Below are 15,404 nucleotides of genomic sequence, written 5' to 3'. Positions count from 1 at the left end.
CCAGCGCGCTGCAGCAGCGTTGCTCTTTTTTGCGCCTTTTTTCCCGCCGCAGGGAAAATCCCGATCACGAAAATGCCACATTGTTCCGTGTTGGAGATCTCACATCTTCTTCCGAAGCGCAACCATCACCTTGACATCGGAGGATGGGGCTTCCGCTCACGCACCGATGCTTGGAAGTGATGATAAAGATGCAATGCTTTTGGACTACAGATCTGGTTGTGCAACAGACAGGCGCTCGCCGAGATGGGTGAGTTTGGTGGGCGACAAGCTGCGTGCGCGCGCCAGCTGGGCGCGTCTCACCGCCGGACTGGGTGGGAGCTTGACTGGCCCGCTCCCGACGCCAAGGCTGTAGGCCGACTCGCTGGGGACCATACCCGCCCTCGTATCGCTTCTGCGCATCGGACCTGCATCTGCAACAACGTCGGGCATGGGCTGTGGGCTTTCTCGGAGCATATGGGTGGATCGCTTGGAGCGCAGCTGGCTGCGTGGCTCTTGCTGCGGCTTGACTTGCGTCGGGGCGGTTGAGAAGGGGTCGCAGTTCTCGGCGTCCGCACAGCGTTGCGCGGCAGCAGCGTTGTCAGTGGGCGAAAAGGGTGTGCTGGCAGTGGAGGCGCGCAGACGGCGGTAGGGGATGGCATGGTTGTTGAGCGCCTCGGTGCGTCGCTGGGTGTCGAGTTCGGCGGCCTGCTGCGCTGCACTGCGCGGCTTGAGCGGCGACGGAATGCGCGGTCGCTCTCGAGAAGACATCCCCGGCCGTGTGGGGCTGAACTTGATTCGATCCGGACGATCGCCATCGGCAGTGGACGCTTCAGAGACCGTCGACCTGCGCACGCGCTCACCCAGCTGACCTCCTCCCGGCAAGGCGGAAGCACTCGGACGCACAGATGCACTGCTCGAGCCCGAGGTCGCAGGCCGTCGTGAGGCCAGGCGTCGCTCGATGGAAGCTGCGTCGGGCTTGATCTCCGTCGACACCCTCGACTCCGAGATGGGCAGCGGCGGGACGGGCGGCATGCTCTTGGCTACCGACGGCTTCTTGCGCAGCTCGGCCACCGACGTGCTGTGGCGCAGCCTCCTCGGCGAAGCATTTACCTCGGCCTCTTGCTGTGCGCGTGTCCTTGAAGGCGCCTCCTCGCTTGTGGCTCGTGTCGACGAAGGAGCCTGTACCCGACCACGAGCCTTTGGCGTCTCGACCAGCGGCGTCTCGCTTCCCCCAAGCACGCGTCGGGAGGCTCTCTTCCTCAGTGACGCCTTGGGGGTGCTTGGTTCCGCAGCCGTCTCTGCCTCTACGAGCACGGTCGAGGGCGGATCCATGACGCTGTAGAAGCTCGTCGCAGCCGAGTTGGTGCCGGCGACGTTGTCGAGGCTCGCTCTGCGCGCCGGCTCGCTGTTGAGCAGCTGCGACCAGAAGTAGCGGAACTCGAGACACAGCAGGTCGGTCTGCTTGAGCGCCACGATGTGACCTGAGCGCGCTGCGCTGGTTGCGGCGGCCTCGCGCAGACTCGGGCTGGTGGCGGTGACGGGCGTGCTGACGGGCGTAGTGACGGTGTCGGCGCACTTGTGGCTGAGCTGGACAATCTGATGGATCCCACCCATCTCGGCGAAGCGGTCCTGCGCCTCTTGGCTGTCGACCAGAACGCACATCAACAGATCGAGTGCGAACCCAGAGGGTAGCGACAGCGGCGCTTCTGCTACCGAGTCTGCGCTCGACGAGGCGGTCACGGTTGACTTGGACGGAGACGAAGACGACGACGATGCGGGCGTCGACGGTGTCGGAGGCAGCGAGAACGAGTGGCTGGTGGGAGTGAGTGCTTGTGATGCAGGCACGAGGATGGGCGGAAGCAGCTGTGTGCAGTAGTCGGCGAGTACGATCTGAAGTAGCAGTTCCAAGGACGACTTGCGGCGCATGATGCGCTTGCTCGCCGTGCTGCACAGCGTCAGCCCCTGCAAAATGGTGATGGCAATGCAGATCTCGGACACGGTAGCGTGCAGACGCTGGTGTTGCGCTTCGGACATGCTCGATGCCGGCACCCTGGAGTTTCTGTTCTGCGCTCTGCTCATCTGGATGCCCAGACCATCGAGTGGCGGAGCCGAATCGGTGGCCGCATACAGCGAGGATGATGCATGTGTCGTTTGTAGCTCGTGTTCGCGCTGCAGGTCGAGATGGAGGCGGTAGACGAGCGCCATCAGTGCCTCTGCCAGGCTGAAGCCAGCAGTGGCCTGGAGAGACCAGAACGTGGCAGCACCATCGAGGCCGACAAGAGCTGAAGAGCGAGAGCTAGGGTTGGTGAGCTTGACGAGGAGTCTCTCGATGTCGTTCAGCGTCGAGGTTCGCTCGGATGGTGTGGAGAGAGGCGAGTTGAGCGCATCCAGCCAAGTCTCGACGGTGGCTTCCAGGTCGATAGAGCGCGACATGGCGTTGGGCCGCGAGTTGCCTGGGCTAAAGTGGTCGCAAGCCGTGCTGAAGGAAGGGCGTGTCTGTGTAGGTGTGCCAGCGGCCGAGCGTGGATGAGCGACACCGTGTGAAGACATGGTGGCTATGACACACGCCTGAGAAGGTGTGTATAGGCCTGAGACGCTGGCGGAGACGAACAAGGGTTCGGCGAGGGTTCGAAAGGGTGGCAAGAGCGCCTACGGCTTGCCTGAATGGGAGGTACAAGCGCACATGAGCTACTGTAGCGCGTTGTCGAGCGGAGCAGAGCGAGATTCTCACGGCGCAAAGGAAGCAGATTCGAAGGCGCCGGGCAGGTTGTGGCACCGAGGTCAGGCGAGGTGGAGGCCTGGGTGGGGAAGGGCGTTTTGTGGTTCGGCGAGATGCATGGTCGTGCAGCAGGTCGGTCGCAAGGAGGATCTACGCTGCATGCTGCCAAAAGGTCGGACAGGCACAGCCGTTGCGTCTGCCCTGAAAACTCAACATACACACGTCGAATTGTCCTCCTTACCGTGGACTGACCGGTTCGGGCGAAAGCTAGCTCCGGCGATCGCATTTTTTTGGAGCCATCGCCGTCGTACATGAGAAAATTAAGGCTCAGAGAGACACTCGCTCGGCCATTCGATTCGCCGCATCTCATGACGACTCCAAACAGGACCCTGGCTCCGGATTCTCGACAATGCCACAGTCACGCTACGGTAGCATCGATTCGGGCACTCAAACTTACTCGCCCAAGTGTGACAAGCCGATCCCATTGCTTTCCGTTGCTGTCGGTGTGGTACGAAGGCGAGAGAAGAAGGGAAGTCGCACCAGAAATAGAGGCGCCGTTGCAGGCCGAGATCAACACGAGCCAAATTGCTGAGCGCGCCAAATTTCAAATCGGTGTTCGCCTCGGCGCGTTGCAACCGGTCCCATCACGTGACTTGCTCAGACCAACTGTTGCAGTGGCGACTGAGCTCAGGGTCCATACCCGCACTGCAGGTGGAGGCTGCAAGTGCACTCTGAAAGAGTGTCACCACCTCATCACCTGCTACCACTTTGCAACGCCAGAGCCTCCGCCACAGTAGCTCGCTCGCCTCGATCTAAAAGCTGCTCCTTTGCTAGCTGGATCGCGAACGGTATCGTGCCTGTGTCCGCCGAGGTGGTCGTCACCAGGATGCCCACAAAGCCTCGCAAGTCCGCGCCAGCCAAACCTGCCTTCTTCCTCGAACAGCAAGAAACCTACTCGGTCCACTTTTCGCTCTTTCAGCCCAATCCTGCGCTCGCAGCTCAGGCGCCTTTCCAAAGTCACAATCGTATCGTACCGGACGCTATCTTTGCGCATCTCCCGGACTCGGCTTGGCAGGGCGATCACGGCCGAGCAGCCGCCTCCCAGCGCTCCTTTCTCTACCGCGACAGATCCACCAAATCCTTCGGCTCCCCCATCGATATCCGCTTCGGGCCCATTCGCATCGACTGGGCCGAGCGTAGTGTCGCTGTGGCGATGGCAGATATGAAGGGCCCAGATCAAGGCCCTTCCGATGTGGCCTCGGGGCCCTCGTCCTCGTCTGCTCAGACGTCGGGAGCGAAACCGCACAGGAAAAAGAACGTCTTTCATGCAAAGCAACCGCAGGTGTCGCTGCCCGTCGCAACCTTTGACAAGACCGACTCGTTCCAGGGCGATTCATCGTCGTCGAAGGATGCAGGCCACGCACTCGCCTCGTGCACCGAGCGCTTCGACGGCATGACCATCGGAGCTACCGAAGTCGCTTTCGGTATCGTTCACCTCTTCCGTGACAAGCAGGAAGCCATGGCGTCTTCTTCGTCCGCACCAATAGCACCGGCCGGCAAGAGCGCCATCCCGAGCAACAGCACTTCAGCAGCTGAACAGCTGCAGAATCAGATTCCAGATCACGACCTGGGCACCGTCGTGGCAGTGCTGGCCGTGCCGTCGCACCTCACCGCATCTCACTTTCTGTCGTTCATCGAGCCCGCCGTGGAGGCGATCACGCATCTGCGCATGGTGCGTGACATGCATCCGAATCGATGCATGGTGCTCATCCGCTTCCGCGACGCAAAGGACGCCGAAGATTTCCACAAGATGTTCAACGGCCAGCCGTTCAACGCCATGGACCCGCAGGAGATATGCCAGGTGGTCTACATCACCTCGCTCACCGTGTCCAAGCACACCTCGCTGCCCTTCAGCTATCCGACGCTGACCAACTCGGATCCCTGGCCTCTGCGCCCTCCCGCAAACGCGTCCAACCACGCGGGGCACGAGCTGCCCACGTGCCCCGTGTGCCTAGAGCGCATGGACAGCTCGGTGACGGGCCTCATGACCATTTCGTGCCAGCACACGTTTCACTGCTCGTGCCTGTCGAAATGGGGCGAGTCGCGCTGCCCCGTATGCCGATACTCGCAGACGGGCCAGGCTTCGGCGCAGCATCGGCGCAGGACGCCACGCACGTCCATGGACCCCTCGACGCCCTCGCAAGGCGGGCGTGGCGAGGTGGAATCGGACGACGAGAGCGATGCGGACGAACCGAGCTGCTGCGCCGTGTGCGAGACGCAGCAGGACCTGTGGGTGTGTCTGGTGTGTGCGTCGGTGGGATGCGGCCGGTACAAGCAGGGCCACGCGCACCGGCACTTTAGCGAGACGGGTCACCTGTACAGCCTCGAGCTCGAGACACAGCGCGTGTGGGACTATGCCGGCGACGGCTACGTGCACCGGCTGATCCAGAACAAGGCGGATGGCAAACTCGTCGAGTTGCCCTCGGCCTCGTCGGCCACGGCGACGCCCGAGCGGAGTCGCACGCTGCCTGCTTCGGCGAGCTATGCGTCGGCCATGTCGACGAGCGGCACCAAATACTCGGGCCCTCCTGCGAACTTTGCACGAGGCAGTGGGACTCGCTCGGACGCTCATGACAACGATGAGGCAGTGCACGACGACGACGACGAGGGGCGGCGGGCAACGGACGCGCCGCGTGCGGGCTCGAGCCGGTCGGCGGACGACAAGCTCGAGGCGATCGGGATGGAGTATTCGTACCTGCTCACGAGCCAGCTCGAGTCGCAACGCCACTTTTACGAGGACAAGCTGGACCAATTCCAGGCGCAGCTCACAGCCATGACGGGCGAGCTCGCTTCGCTCTCGACAAAGTCGCGGCGGATCGATGAGCTTGAGCAGCGCACGGCGGAGCTGGAGCGTACCAACGATGCGCTGCGCAAGGACAAGGACAAGAGCGAGCGCAAGGCGGACAAGGCTGTGGAGCTCGCGCGTACGCTGGAGCGGGATCTGCACTCGGAGCGCTCGATCAGCAAGGGTCTCATGGAGCGGCTCGAGCGCACCAAGGAGAGCGAGGCGGCGCTGCAGGCGCAGGTGACGGATCTTCAGGAACAGGTGGGCGATCTCATGTTTTTCGTCCAGGCGCGCGAAAAGATCGACCAGGAGGGCGGCGAGGCGCAGGGTGGAGATGTCGAGATGCGCCCCAAGTCCACACGCAAGGGCAAGGGCAGACGGTAGCTCATCGGTCCGGCAATGCAAGTGGCGATACACCCGACGCCGTGCACCAACGCCGTGTTTGATGTGCAGATCGTGGAGCTCGTCGCCGACTTCCGTTCGCCACGCGCTCGGCTGTTCGGAAGCGTTGGCTGCGCTCGCTGTCAAACGCATGTTTGTGCCTTGGGCGGCTCGGCCTGGTTCTCATGGCGCTGGCTAGAATGTGGAGTGAGTGTGGGCGTGTGGAGGTTGCACTGTGGAGGACGTGGAGGGCGAGTCACGGTGCTGGCCAACAGCATGCAAGCGCAACCAATGATGGCGAGCAGCTCGTCGGACCGCTGTGGCATGAAACTGTTTGGCGGCTGGCAGCGTCAACGTGGGGTGAGGGCCGACGAGGTGCGGAGAAGTGCGTTGCGGTTGTCGGTGTTGTCGGCCTCACGACTGCCGGACCTTTTTCGGTCACTAATTTTCAGGCCAATTTTCAGGGCCGAATTTTGAGGAAAAGTGTTGCTTTTCTCGGAACACGCTCCACGTTGCAGTCGCTGGAGGGCAAAAGCGAATTTCGTGGTTGGCTCGGCAAATGAGGTCATTCGCGGCCGGCCTAGCCGACCAGCTGGCAGTTACTGGTAGGAAGAAAGGCGTGGAAGAAAATTTGAGTACCGTAGTGGCGGGCACCTTGGCCCGTGCAGCACGGCCTCGCTCCGGGTGCTGGCCAAGAGCCAACAGTGAGGTGCGGAGGGAGGCGGTCCCCCACCGCTGGATCCTCGGTGGATCTAACGGAAGCGCCGAAAAGTGCCGAGCTGAGTGGGGTCCATCACGCAACGCCACGGCCACGCCACTTGGCTGGTGCAGCACTGGCTCAGCTCTCGAGTGGAGCTGACGTGCGAACCGTGCGTTCCGCCGTCAGCGAATCCGAGAAGAAGCCAAAGCAGTCACGGCCTCTTGTGAGTATATAACCGGGCCCGCCCACGCACCTGCGCCTCTCCTTCATCCACACATATCCACACATCATAACCATCATGTCGCTCAACAAGTACGTCACCCTCAACGACGGCAACAAGATCCCCCAGATCGGCCTCGGCACTTGGCTCTCCAAGCCCGGTGAGGTCGCCAATGCCGTCGAGGTCGCTGTCAAGGCCGGCTACCGCCACCTCGACCTCGCCCGCATCTACCAGAACCAGGAGGAGATCGGCGGCGCCTTCAAGAAGATCATCCCCTCGGTCGTCAAGCGCGAGGAGCTCTTCATCACCTCCAAGCTCTGGAACAACTCGCACCGCCCCGAGAACGTCCAGGCCGCCTACGAAGAGACGCTCCAGCAGCTCGGCCTCGACTACCTCGACCTCTACCTCATCCACTGGCCCGTCGCCTTCAAGCCCGGTCAGGACCTCGTCCCCAAGATCGCCGACGGCAAGCAGACCGACATTGACCGCGAGGTCTCGATCGTCGACACCTGGAAGGCGCTTATCGAGCTCCAGAAGGCCGGCAAGGTCAAGTCGATCGGCGTCTCCAACTTCACCCAGAACGACCTCGACGCCATCATCAACGCCACCGGCGTCGTGCCCGCCGTCAACCAGATCGAGGCTCACCCTCTTCTGCCCCAGGACGACCTGGTCGCCTACTCCAAGGCCAAGAACATCCACCTCACCGCCTACTCGCCCCTCGGCAACAACCTCAGCGGCAAGACCAAGATTGTCGACTACCCGCAGGTGTCCGAGGTGGCCAAGAAGTACAACGCCGACCCGGCGCAGGTGCTCATCGCCTGGGGCGTCAAGCGTGGCTACTCGGTCATCCCCAAGAGCGTCACCGAGTCGAGGATCAAGTCCAACTTTGAGCAGATCGAGCTCAAGGACGAGGACTACGAGACCGTCACCAGCCTGTACAAGGAGCTCGGCAAGGTGCGCTTCAACATCCCCTACACCTACGCACCTCAGTGGGACATCAACATCTTTGGCGAGGATGCAGAGAAGCCCGCCAAGCTCACCGTCAAGACCCAGTAAGCACCCGTCTCGCCCGCAGCCTAGTCGGCTGAGAGGCACATGGAAATCACATTCGTTTATTTGCCAGCAGTGTACCGACCGAGCGTCGTTCTTTCTGCCTTTTTGTGCGCGTGTGCGCGGATGAGCAGGCACGCACGTCTATGAAGCATCAATGTTTGGAACCTGGAATTGAGAGCAACATCACACAATCACATCGAAGAAGCACGTCCCGGGACGGACAAGCAGGCTAGTCGTACTTGTTGGCTGAGCCAGTCGCCTCGGCCTGGCGCTTGAGAGCAGTGGGTGCGTCACCGCGCGGAACAAAGATTTCGATGAGCCTGATGCGATCCGGCGTGTTGAAGTGCGCATCACTCAGCAGCTCGTCCAACTCCTTCTTTGTCTTGACCGCGTAGTACTGCTTGTTGCTTGGCTTGGGATCCCTGCTGTGGCTCTCCTCTTGCGACTGCGGTGCGTTTTTGGGGCGCGAGAAAAAGTCGAGCAGGATCGAGTGGTCGTAAGGCTGGATGTCGTTGTAGCTGCGCTGGGGGCCGTGGATCTGGCGTTCGATCTCGTAGCCGTCGTTGTTGAGCACAAACAGGTACGGGTTGAGGCCGTGCTTGATCATGGTGCCCACCTCCTGCACTGTCAACTGGAGGGAGCCGTCGCCGACGAACAGATGGGTGCGGCCGATTTGCAGTTCGCGTGCGGCGAGCGCCACACCGAGCGTGGCACCCACCGACCAGCCGATGGATCCCCAAAGCACCTGAGATACCCAGCGCGTCTCGCGTGGCAGCTTGGCCTCGAGCATCCCGAAGCTCGACGTGCCCGTTTCCACCACCACCTGATCCTTGGGCTGGAAGAACATACCCATGCGAGGCCACAACCACGCCTGGCTGATCGCATCTCCCTTCTCGTCCGGCAGCACGTTGGTGAACTTGGGCACCACCTGCATCGTCTCCTCCCGGCGCTTCTCCCCGCCCGCAGCGAGCTTGGCGCTCAGCTTGGGCAGCAAGCGCTTCATGCCGATGCCTGGATAGTGCGAGTAGCCGATGGTGGTGTAGTCCGAATGCAGCTCGATGGTGCGCGACCGCGGCGTGCGGTAGCTAAAGTTGCCCGAATTAAAGTCGCTCTTGAGCGAGCCAAGCATGATGAGTACGTCGGCCGACTCGAGCACCTGCTTGACCGGCTCGGTGGTCAGATTGCCCACGTAGATCCCGCCGTACTGTGCGTGGTCCTCGTCGATGATAGCCTTGCCCATGGGCGTGGCAAAGACGGGCAGGCCCGACTTTTCGATGAGCTCGCGCGACTCTTCGATGCATCCATGGCGCGCCGCACATGCGTCGACCAGGATGACGGCACTCTTGGCCTTGGCGATGTGGTTGTGAGCCACATCCAGCACGTACTTTTCCGCATCCTCGTCGTTGGCTGGCGGACTGTACTCGATCGGTGTCTTGAGCGCGCCCGCGGGGATGGTGGCATGCACCAGATCGGTAGGCAGAGCAAGGTAGACGGGGCGAGCTTTGCTCATCGCGCTTACGAGGATGCGGTCAATGGCCTCGCCGGCTCCCTCCTTCTGCTTGAGCACCGCACTGTCCACCGAGATCTCCTTGCTCATATTCTCGAATGCCGAGAAGCGGCCGTCGCCGAGCGTGTGGTGCAGAAGCGAGTGGCTGCCCTGTGCCGCCGTGGAGGGCACGCCTACAATGTGGATCACCGGCAGACGCTCCGAGAAGCTGCCGGCCACACCGTTGAGCGCACTCAGCTCGCCAACGCCAAACGTGGTCACCACGGCGCCGAGCGTGCGCTTGACGCGCGCATACCCGTCTGCGGCATACGCCGCATTGAGCTCGTTCGCATTGCCGATCCAGCGCAGCTGGGCGTGGTCCTCGATGAGATCGAGAAAGCCCATGTTGAAGTCGCCCGGAACACCCTGGACGCTGTGCGTGCCCAGCTGCGCCAGGCGCTCGAGCAAGTAGCTGCCGATCTTGACCTCGCTGTCCGACATTGTAGTGTGTGCTTTGGTCTCGGTTGTGGTGGAAAGAGAAGGAGAGATTCAGCTATCGAAGCGGACGAAGCTCAGTTCTTCCGAACGGGGGCCTACGGCACCGCTACTCGTGCTGTCGGTCTCAGCACCGCCGCTGCTGCTCGGATGACGAAAGGCGGCATGCATGACAGGGTTCAGTCAGATTCAGTCAGACAGCTGCACTGCTGACTGCTGCTTTTCTTCTGCTGTCTTGCAGCAGCGCGCAGCAGTTTTGGATGTGGAGGCAAATCGACTCAATTTTCCGAGATTTGTTAGATCCTCACTCATCAAACTCGCCGCGGCAGACAGACACTCAACAGCAGGCAGCAGGCAGGCGGGCTGTTCGTACTTTGAAACGGTCGATTGCGATGCAGATGTGGCTATGCGGGTATAGGTGGGTTCAGAGGGATGCAAGTGGGAGCCACAAAGTTAGTCCTTGTAGCCGGCTTGGCGGCGCTGGCCCTTCTGCACGCTCCTGTCGACGCGGAAACCCCTAGCCTTGTAGTACTCCTCCTCGCGGCTGGTGCCGTCTTCGCTGTCGGTGGGGATCTCTCCGCGCACGGCGACGCGCACGGCATGTCTTCTGGAGACACCGACATCCTCGTAGATGGCCGAGTGGATGTTGGTGCGGTTGTCCCAGATGGCCACGTCGCCGGCGTTCCACTTGAAGCGCACGCTAAAGTCGCTCGCCGACGAGACGTGGTTGGTGAGGAACTGCACGAGGTAGTCCGACTCGGCCTTGGGCACGCCGGGGATGTACTTGACGAAGCCCGGGTTGAAGAAGAGTGCCTTGTGCTTGGTCACCGGGTGGACGCGCACGAGCGGGTGCTCGGTCTCGACCGGCTCGCGGCGCACCGTGTTGCCGTATCGACGAGCGCCCTCGGCCTGGTCCACTGCCGAGTGGATCGCAGTGAGCGACTCGAGATACTGGCGCAGCGGGTACGACAGGCGGTCGTACGCAGCGTAGCCAGAAGCCCACAGCGTGTCACCACCAGCTTCGGGCGAGACGAGCAGCTTGAAGCTCGTGTAGGACGGAGGGTTCACCTCGTACGTGACGTCCGAGTGCCACAGGTCGGCGCGCGAGTGCTGCACGGGCCCACGGTACACCTTCTCGTTGGGGTCCGAGGTCGGGTGCGCGTACACCACGTGCACCTCGTCCAGATCGCCACGAGCAGGCACACCCGTGGTAGCGTGCTTGTGCAGAGGACCCCAGTAGCGTCCGAGCTCGAGCTGCTGCTCGATGGTCCAGTCATCCTGACCACGCAGGAACACCACACCTCGTTCAGCCACGAGCAGCGCCAGCTCGTCCTTCTGCTTGTCGCTGAGCTCGCCGAGCTTGATGCCCTCGAGCTCGGTACCGATGGTACGCGTCAGATCCTTGACTGCCGTGGCAGCGCCAAACAGCGCCTTCTTCTCCGGGTCGGCAAAGAGGCCGCGGTCCGTGGGCGGCTCGATGGGCTCGTACGCGTCCCAGTGCACCTTGGGGAAGGATGGCTTGAATTCGTTGTACGGGTAGTCGTCTTCGGTCGCCAGGGCGCCGAGGTCAAAGTGCTCGGACGAGTAGTTGTGCGCGCGGTTGGTAGAGGCGCCGGCAAAGCGCTTACCGTTGGCCTTCGAGCCCGAAGCCACGGAGGGCGAGGTGGGGCGAGGCTCCACTGCGACAGGTGCCATTGTTGTGATGGGAGGAGAGGTATGCAGAGACGGGGACTGGGAATAGTTCTTGCTTGCGAAGATAATGCAGGTGTGGACGGGTTAGATTGGACGAGCGAGGCTCAGCCCTTTATACGTTGGCCATGTTGCAACATGCTCAGGCTGTGTGAGTCGACGTTCGGGGCAGTCAAAGGATTGGCTCAGCCGTGTACCGACGATCGCAGAGGTGAATCCTGCCCATTCTTCTCAGCTCATCTTGAAGGTCTTGCGTGACTGGACACGCCATCAAGCCAGCTCATAAGCCGGAGGACGGCTTTCCGGGGGCGCTAACTACACCGGGATCGTAGCAAGCGTGCTACGAGCTTCGGTGACCGTTCCGTCATCGGGCTCCAGACGCTCAAGCGCGAGCAAATGCGGGGCTTGGCTTTGGTTCAATATGACCGGCCCTTGAGGAAGGAGGCAGTCTAGGCCAGCGCGGCATTACACACGACACGCACGCAAGCCCTGCATGCATGCCTTGGACGTCGGTGACTTGGCGGTGCTGGAAAAGCAGTCGCCAGTGAGCACCGCATGTCGACGGCCGAGGCGAGGATGCTGCGCCATGCGAGCAAGCAAATGTGGGGAAGCTGCGCCGACCAGGAGGTGGGTTGAGCTCGCCATCGCTCGACATCAACCACTTGGCAGAGGCTGAGGCCGCGCAAAGGGCCGAATTGGCGCCATGTCGCCATGAGGCAAAGACAAGGCGGCGATGGCGCAACCTGACACGGCCGAGGCTGCTCGCGTAGTCCAACCCACGTAAATCCGAGCTGCACTGCCGCGGCCCATTCTGCCATCCGCTGCGAAGGCGTCATGTCGAGCCCATTGCGCGAGCGACCCCGATGTTGGCGTGCTCGACGAGAGTGGATTTTCGCGCGTTGTTAGACTTCGAAAAAGCTAGAGCTGCTGTTCGACGACTGTGAATGTAACAGATAGCCTTTTTTCCCTCGACATCCTTATCTCTCGGCTGCACGCATTGGTCGGAGTGGGGCAACTGCCAGATTGTGCCAACGCCCCAGATAAGCATCTGGCAGCAGAGGTTCCGTGCTTCTTGCGCCCAACGTCGCCGCGTTGCACGGTCAAGTGGTGGCTGGAGCAGCATGCCACAAGGACCTTGCAGGTGCGTGAGAAATGTGCGGCAAGTTGCAATGGAAGCTGCTCGTCCGAATCGAAGCGACTGCAATCCCGCCCCGGTCAAGTCTTCTTGCTTTGGCGCGCATGCAATGCGCAGACGAGACCCACCCGCATCTGCAAGCACCAAAGAGGAAGAGGCATTGTTTCCCACCACGCTCGGCGAACAGGCATGGGTCTGCATGAGCTCATACGAGCTTGCAGGCGGAGCAAGCAGGGGCAGACGCCGCTTCCGTCCTGTGGATGAGCGAAGCTAGATCCGCAGTAGGGTCCTAGGAACGTCGCCATCACTTCTCATCGGCTCGGGCTTGCCGAGCCTCGTGAGAAACGCTGCCTTCGCTTGCGATCGACATGCTTCCGAAAGCCAGCCGCCACCGGTCCGCCCTTGCGGCTGTGGCTGACATCGGTTGGCTCGCCGCTTCGGATAGATAGAGCTACATCAGCTATGGACAGTCTTTCCACCGCATCGGATGCGGGACCGTCCGGCTTCATCTGCACAATCGTCGCTTCCCCTGGGACACAGGAATGGGTCCCCGCTGATCTCTGCTGCTGTGTTCCGCTCGTTGCGTCTGGATCGGCTTCATCAACATAAACTCGGTTCAGCAGCGCGAGCTTTTGATAGCCTTTCATCTATTTGCTCCCACATTCCTCATCCGTTGCGGCGGTCGATCCGGGTATCTATCAACAACAAGCAGCAAAAAGTGATAACATGTACAGCAACAGCATGATCGCTCGCTCAGAGTCCACGAGATCGTACGATGCCGATAGCATCTTCACGCACGACACTATTAATACCACCACCGACACCATCGACACCTTTCCGAGGGTACGACCCGGCCACCTCGAAAAGCACGTTCCTGCCTCGGACCACAGTCACATGCCGTACCATCTCCCTGCCCATATGCAGAGTCGAGCAGTGCCTCTCGGGGCTGCTGGAATCGAGCGGCGGCCGCTGTCGAGATTCTTGGCGCCGGGATATCCGACTGGGGCCTCGACCCGCGAGCAGGCCATGTATGGGCTTCACATGACAGACGGACTGGGCACAGCCGACGAGATCGAGGCGGCATGGGAGGATGCCAGCTGTATCGATGGCTCTCCCGGGCTGGAGGCATGCAAGCGCCTGTCGGAACCACCGCGCGCCTCTCAAGACAGCTTTGAGGTCGAGGCGTTGCGCAGGCAGGTGGAGCAGCTCACCATGGCTCTGCAACTTCAAAGTCGACAGCGCGATCTCGAGCGTCGAGCCCCACCACCCACGCGTCCGCTTCCGCCATGGCCCGAACACGACGGTCGTGCAACACCCTCGCTCTTCTCCGGCACCACAAGCAGCAGCTCGTCTCGATACTACAGGCCGACTCCCCATCCAGCTGGCTACTACGATCCGGGCCATACAATGGCGCCGAGAATGGATCATCCGTACGGCCTTCCTTCGCCCGTCTCGTCTGCAGGCCGTACGCTCTCGGAGCCGGCAGATGAAACCGACCTCACCGATCTGGCGCGCAAGGTGGATGCACTCCATCACATGGTCTCCTCCCTCACCCTCGCTCCGGTCGCTTCGAAAGACTCGGCGTTTCGATACAATATAACTCCTCCCACGTCTAATCCGGTTCCAAATGACACACAGCCCAAAACCACCTCGAAACTCGCAGCGGCTCTGAGATTCAAGTCGTCCAGCTCGACGCCAGACTTGCCCCTGCAGGATAGCTCCACCACGACACGAGTCAGTTGGAGCCGTAAACGCACCGAGAAAGTCGCCCAGCCACAAACCAAGCTCAAAGTAGGCCCTGGCAGAGGCCGGATGGTGATCAAAGACACTGCCAAGTAGACTGCACTCACTCTCGACATGCGAAGTGGATAACAATGCGATTCCTGCAACATCTCACGTGGGTGGCGTGTGAAGCTTCAAACGGCGCGCAGCTTGGCTTGGATCTCGGCGTAGGTCTTGTCCTGCTCGTATGCGAGCTCGTCGGTCGCAGGGCGGTTGGGTGCTTCGCCTGCCATCCAGCCGCCCTCAGGTACACCGGTCGCATAGCGCGCAGGAGCCCAGCCAGTCTCGTCGCGCTTGCTGAAGCGCTCCGCATCCTCTGCATCTGCACCAGCCGCTTGCGCCTTTTCATCTTGATGGTGGGTCAGCGCTACTGCCGGCAGCTGGAGAGGTGCAGCGTGGAAGGCAGCCAGCGCATCGCGATACGACTGGTCGAGACCCTCGCGCACGATCCAGCGTCGACCCTTGAGCCACCTCTGCACGCGTTCGCGGTCCTTGGCCTCAAGCTGCTGCTCCGACTCAATGGTCAGTGCGTCGTCCTGGATCGTGGTGTCGCCGTCACCTTCAAGGGAGAGCACGGACCAGCCGATGAGCATCATGCCCGGCGGCCTCTGCTCGCCCGTATTCTCCATGGCCTCGACGATGCCGTCGAGCGTGCTCGCCACCATACGCTGATCGGACGAGCTGGCGCGCTCGATGATGGCGATGGGCGTGTACGGTGGGAACACGGCGCCCTCGCGGTCGCCGATGCTGTCGGCGTCGACTGCGCCCGACGAGCCACCTGCAGTGAGCGTGGCCACCACGGCCGCGAGCCTTGCGACGCCCATGAGCACGATGAGGCTGCGGCCACGATCGTATCCGGGCAGCTTGACCTTCTTGCCTCCCTTGCCGACGCCGGTGCACAGCACGAGCGAATCGGCGGC

At 61.7% G+C, this 15,404-nt stretch overlaps 7 protein-coding genes across 7 annotated transcripts, besides 1 other annotated feature; 3 read left to right on the top strand and 4 right to left on the bottom strand.

Annotated features, from left to right (window-relative positions):
- Window positions 1-204: 204 nt before the first annotated feature.
- On the bottom strand, window positions 205-2,529 carry PAN0_034c6277 (uncharacterized protein; the record flags this gene model as incomplete). The annotated part of the gene is made up of 1 exon (XM_014798268.1): window positions 205-2,529. One exon carries the CDS (start codon window positions 2,527-2,529, stop codon window positions 205-207), a length of 2,325 nt encoding a protein of 774 aa, XP_014653754.1.
- A 1,055-nt stretch (window positions 2,530-3,584) lies between these two features.
- On the top strand, window positions 3,585-6,123 carry PAN0_034d6276 (zf-UBP-domain-containing protein; the record flags this gene model as incomplete). The annotated part of the gene is made up of 2 exons (XM_014798267.1): window positions 3,585-5,923; window positions 5,997-6,123. The coding sequence occupies 2 exons, from the start codon at window positions 3,585-3,587 to the stop codon at window positions 6,121-6,123; spliced, it is 2,466 nt and encodes an 821-aa protein (XP_014653753.1).
- Window positions 6,124-6,922: 799 nt separating this feature from the next.
- On the top strand, window positions 6,923-7,900 carry PAN0_034d6275 (aldo/keto reductase; the record flags this gene model as incomplete). Its single annotated transcript, XM_014798266.1, has 1 exon — window positions 6,923-7,900. The coding sequence occupies one exon, from the start codon at window positions 6,923-6,925 to the stop codon at window positions 7,898-7,900; it is 978 nt and encodes a 325-aa protein (XP_014653752.1).
- Window positions 7,901-8,126: 226 nt separating this feature from the next.
- On the bottom strand, window positions 8,127-9,884 carry PAN0_034c6274 (pyruvate decarboxylase THI3; the record flags this gene model as incomplete). The annotated part of the gene is made up of 1 exon (XM_014798265.1): window positions 8,127-9,884. One exon carries the CDS (start codon window positions 9,882-9,884, stop codon window positions 8,127-8,129), a length of 1,758 nt encoding a protein of 585 aa, XP_014653751.1.
- Window positions 9,885-10,331: 447 nt separating this feature from the next.
- PAN0_034c6273 (alpha-ketoglutarate-dependent sulfonate dioxygenase) lies at window positions 10,332-11,573 on the bottom strand (the record flags this gene model as incomplete). The annotated part of the gene is made up of 1 exon (XM_014798264.1): window positions 10,332-11,573. The coding sequence occupies one exon, from the start codon at window positions 11,571-11,573 to the stop codon at window positions 10,332-10,334; it is 1,242 nt and encodes a 413-aa protein (XP_014653750.1).
- A 309-nt stretch (window positions 11,574-11,882) lies between these two features.
- PAN0_034c6272 (uncharacterized protein) lies at window positions 11,883-12,403 on the bottom strand (the record flags this gene model as incomplete). Its single annotated transcript, XM_014798263.1, has 3 exons — window positions 11,883-11,976; window positions 12,050-12,239; window positions 12,316-12,403. 3 exons carry the CDS (start codon window positions 12,401-12,403, stop codon window positions 11,883-11,885), a joined length of 372 nt encoding a protein of 123 aa, XP_014653749.1.
- A 1,040-nt stretch (window positions 12,404-13,443) lies between these two features.
- PAN0_034d6271 (uncharacterized protein) lies at window positions 13,444-14,541 on the top strand (the record flags this gene model as incomplete). The annotated part of the gene is made up of 1 exon (XM_014798262.1): window positions 13,444-14,541. One exon carries the CDS (start codon window positions 13,444-13,446, stop codon window positions 14,539-14,541), a length of 1,098 nt encoding a protein of 365 aa, XP_014653748.1.
- A 77-nt stretch (window positions 14,542-14,618) lies between these two features.
- Window positions 14,619-15,404: a sequence feature (In-frame stop codon was detected at splice-junction site;~hypothetical protein).

The sequence above is a fragment of the Moesziomyces antarcticus genome, assembly GCF_000747765.1.
Source record: "Moesziomyces antarcticus DNA, scaffold: scaffold_v10034, strain JCM 10317, whole genome shotgun sequence".
In the NCBI taxonomy this organism is placed as follows: domain Eukaryota; kingdom Fungi; phylum Basidiomycota; class Ustilaginomycetes; order Ustilaginales; family Ustilaginaceae; genus Moesziomyces; species Moesziomyces antarcticus.
This window is presented reverse-complemented; position numbering and strand designations above follow the sequence as displayed.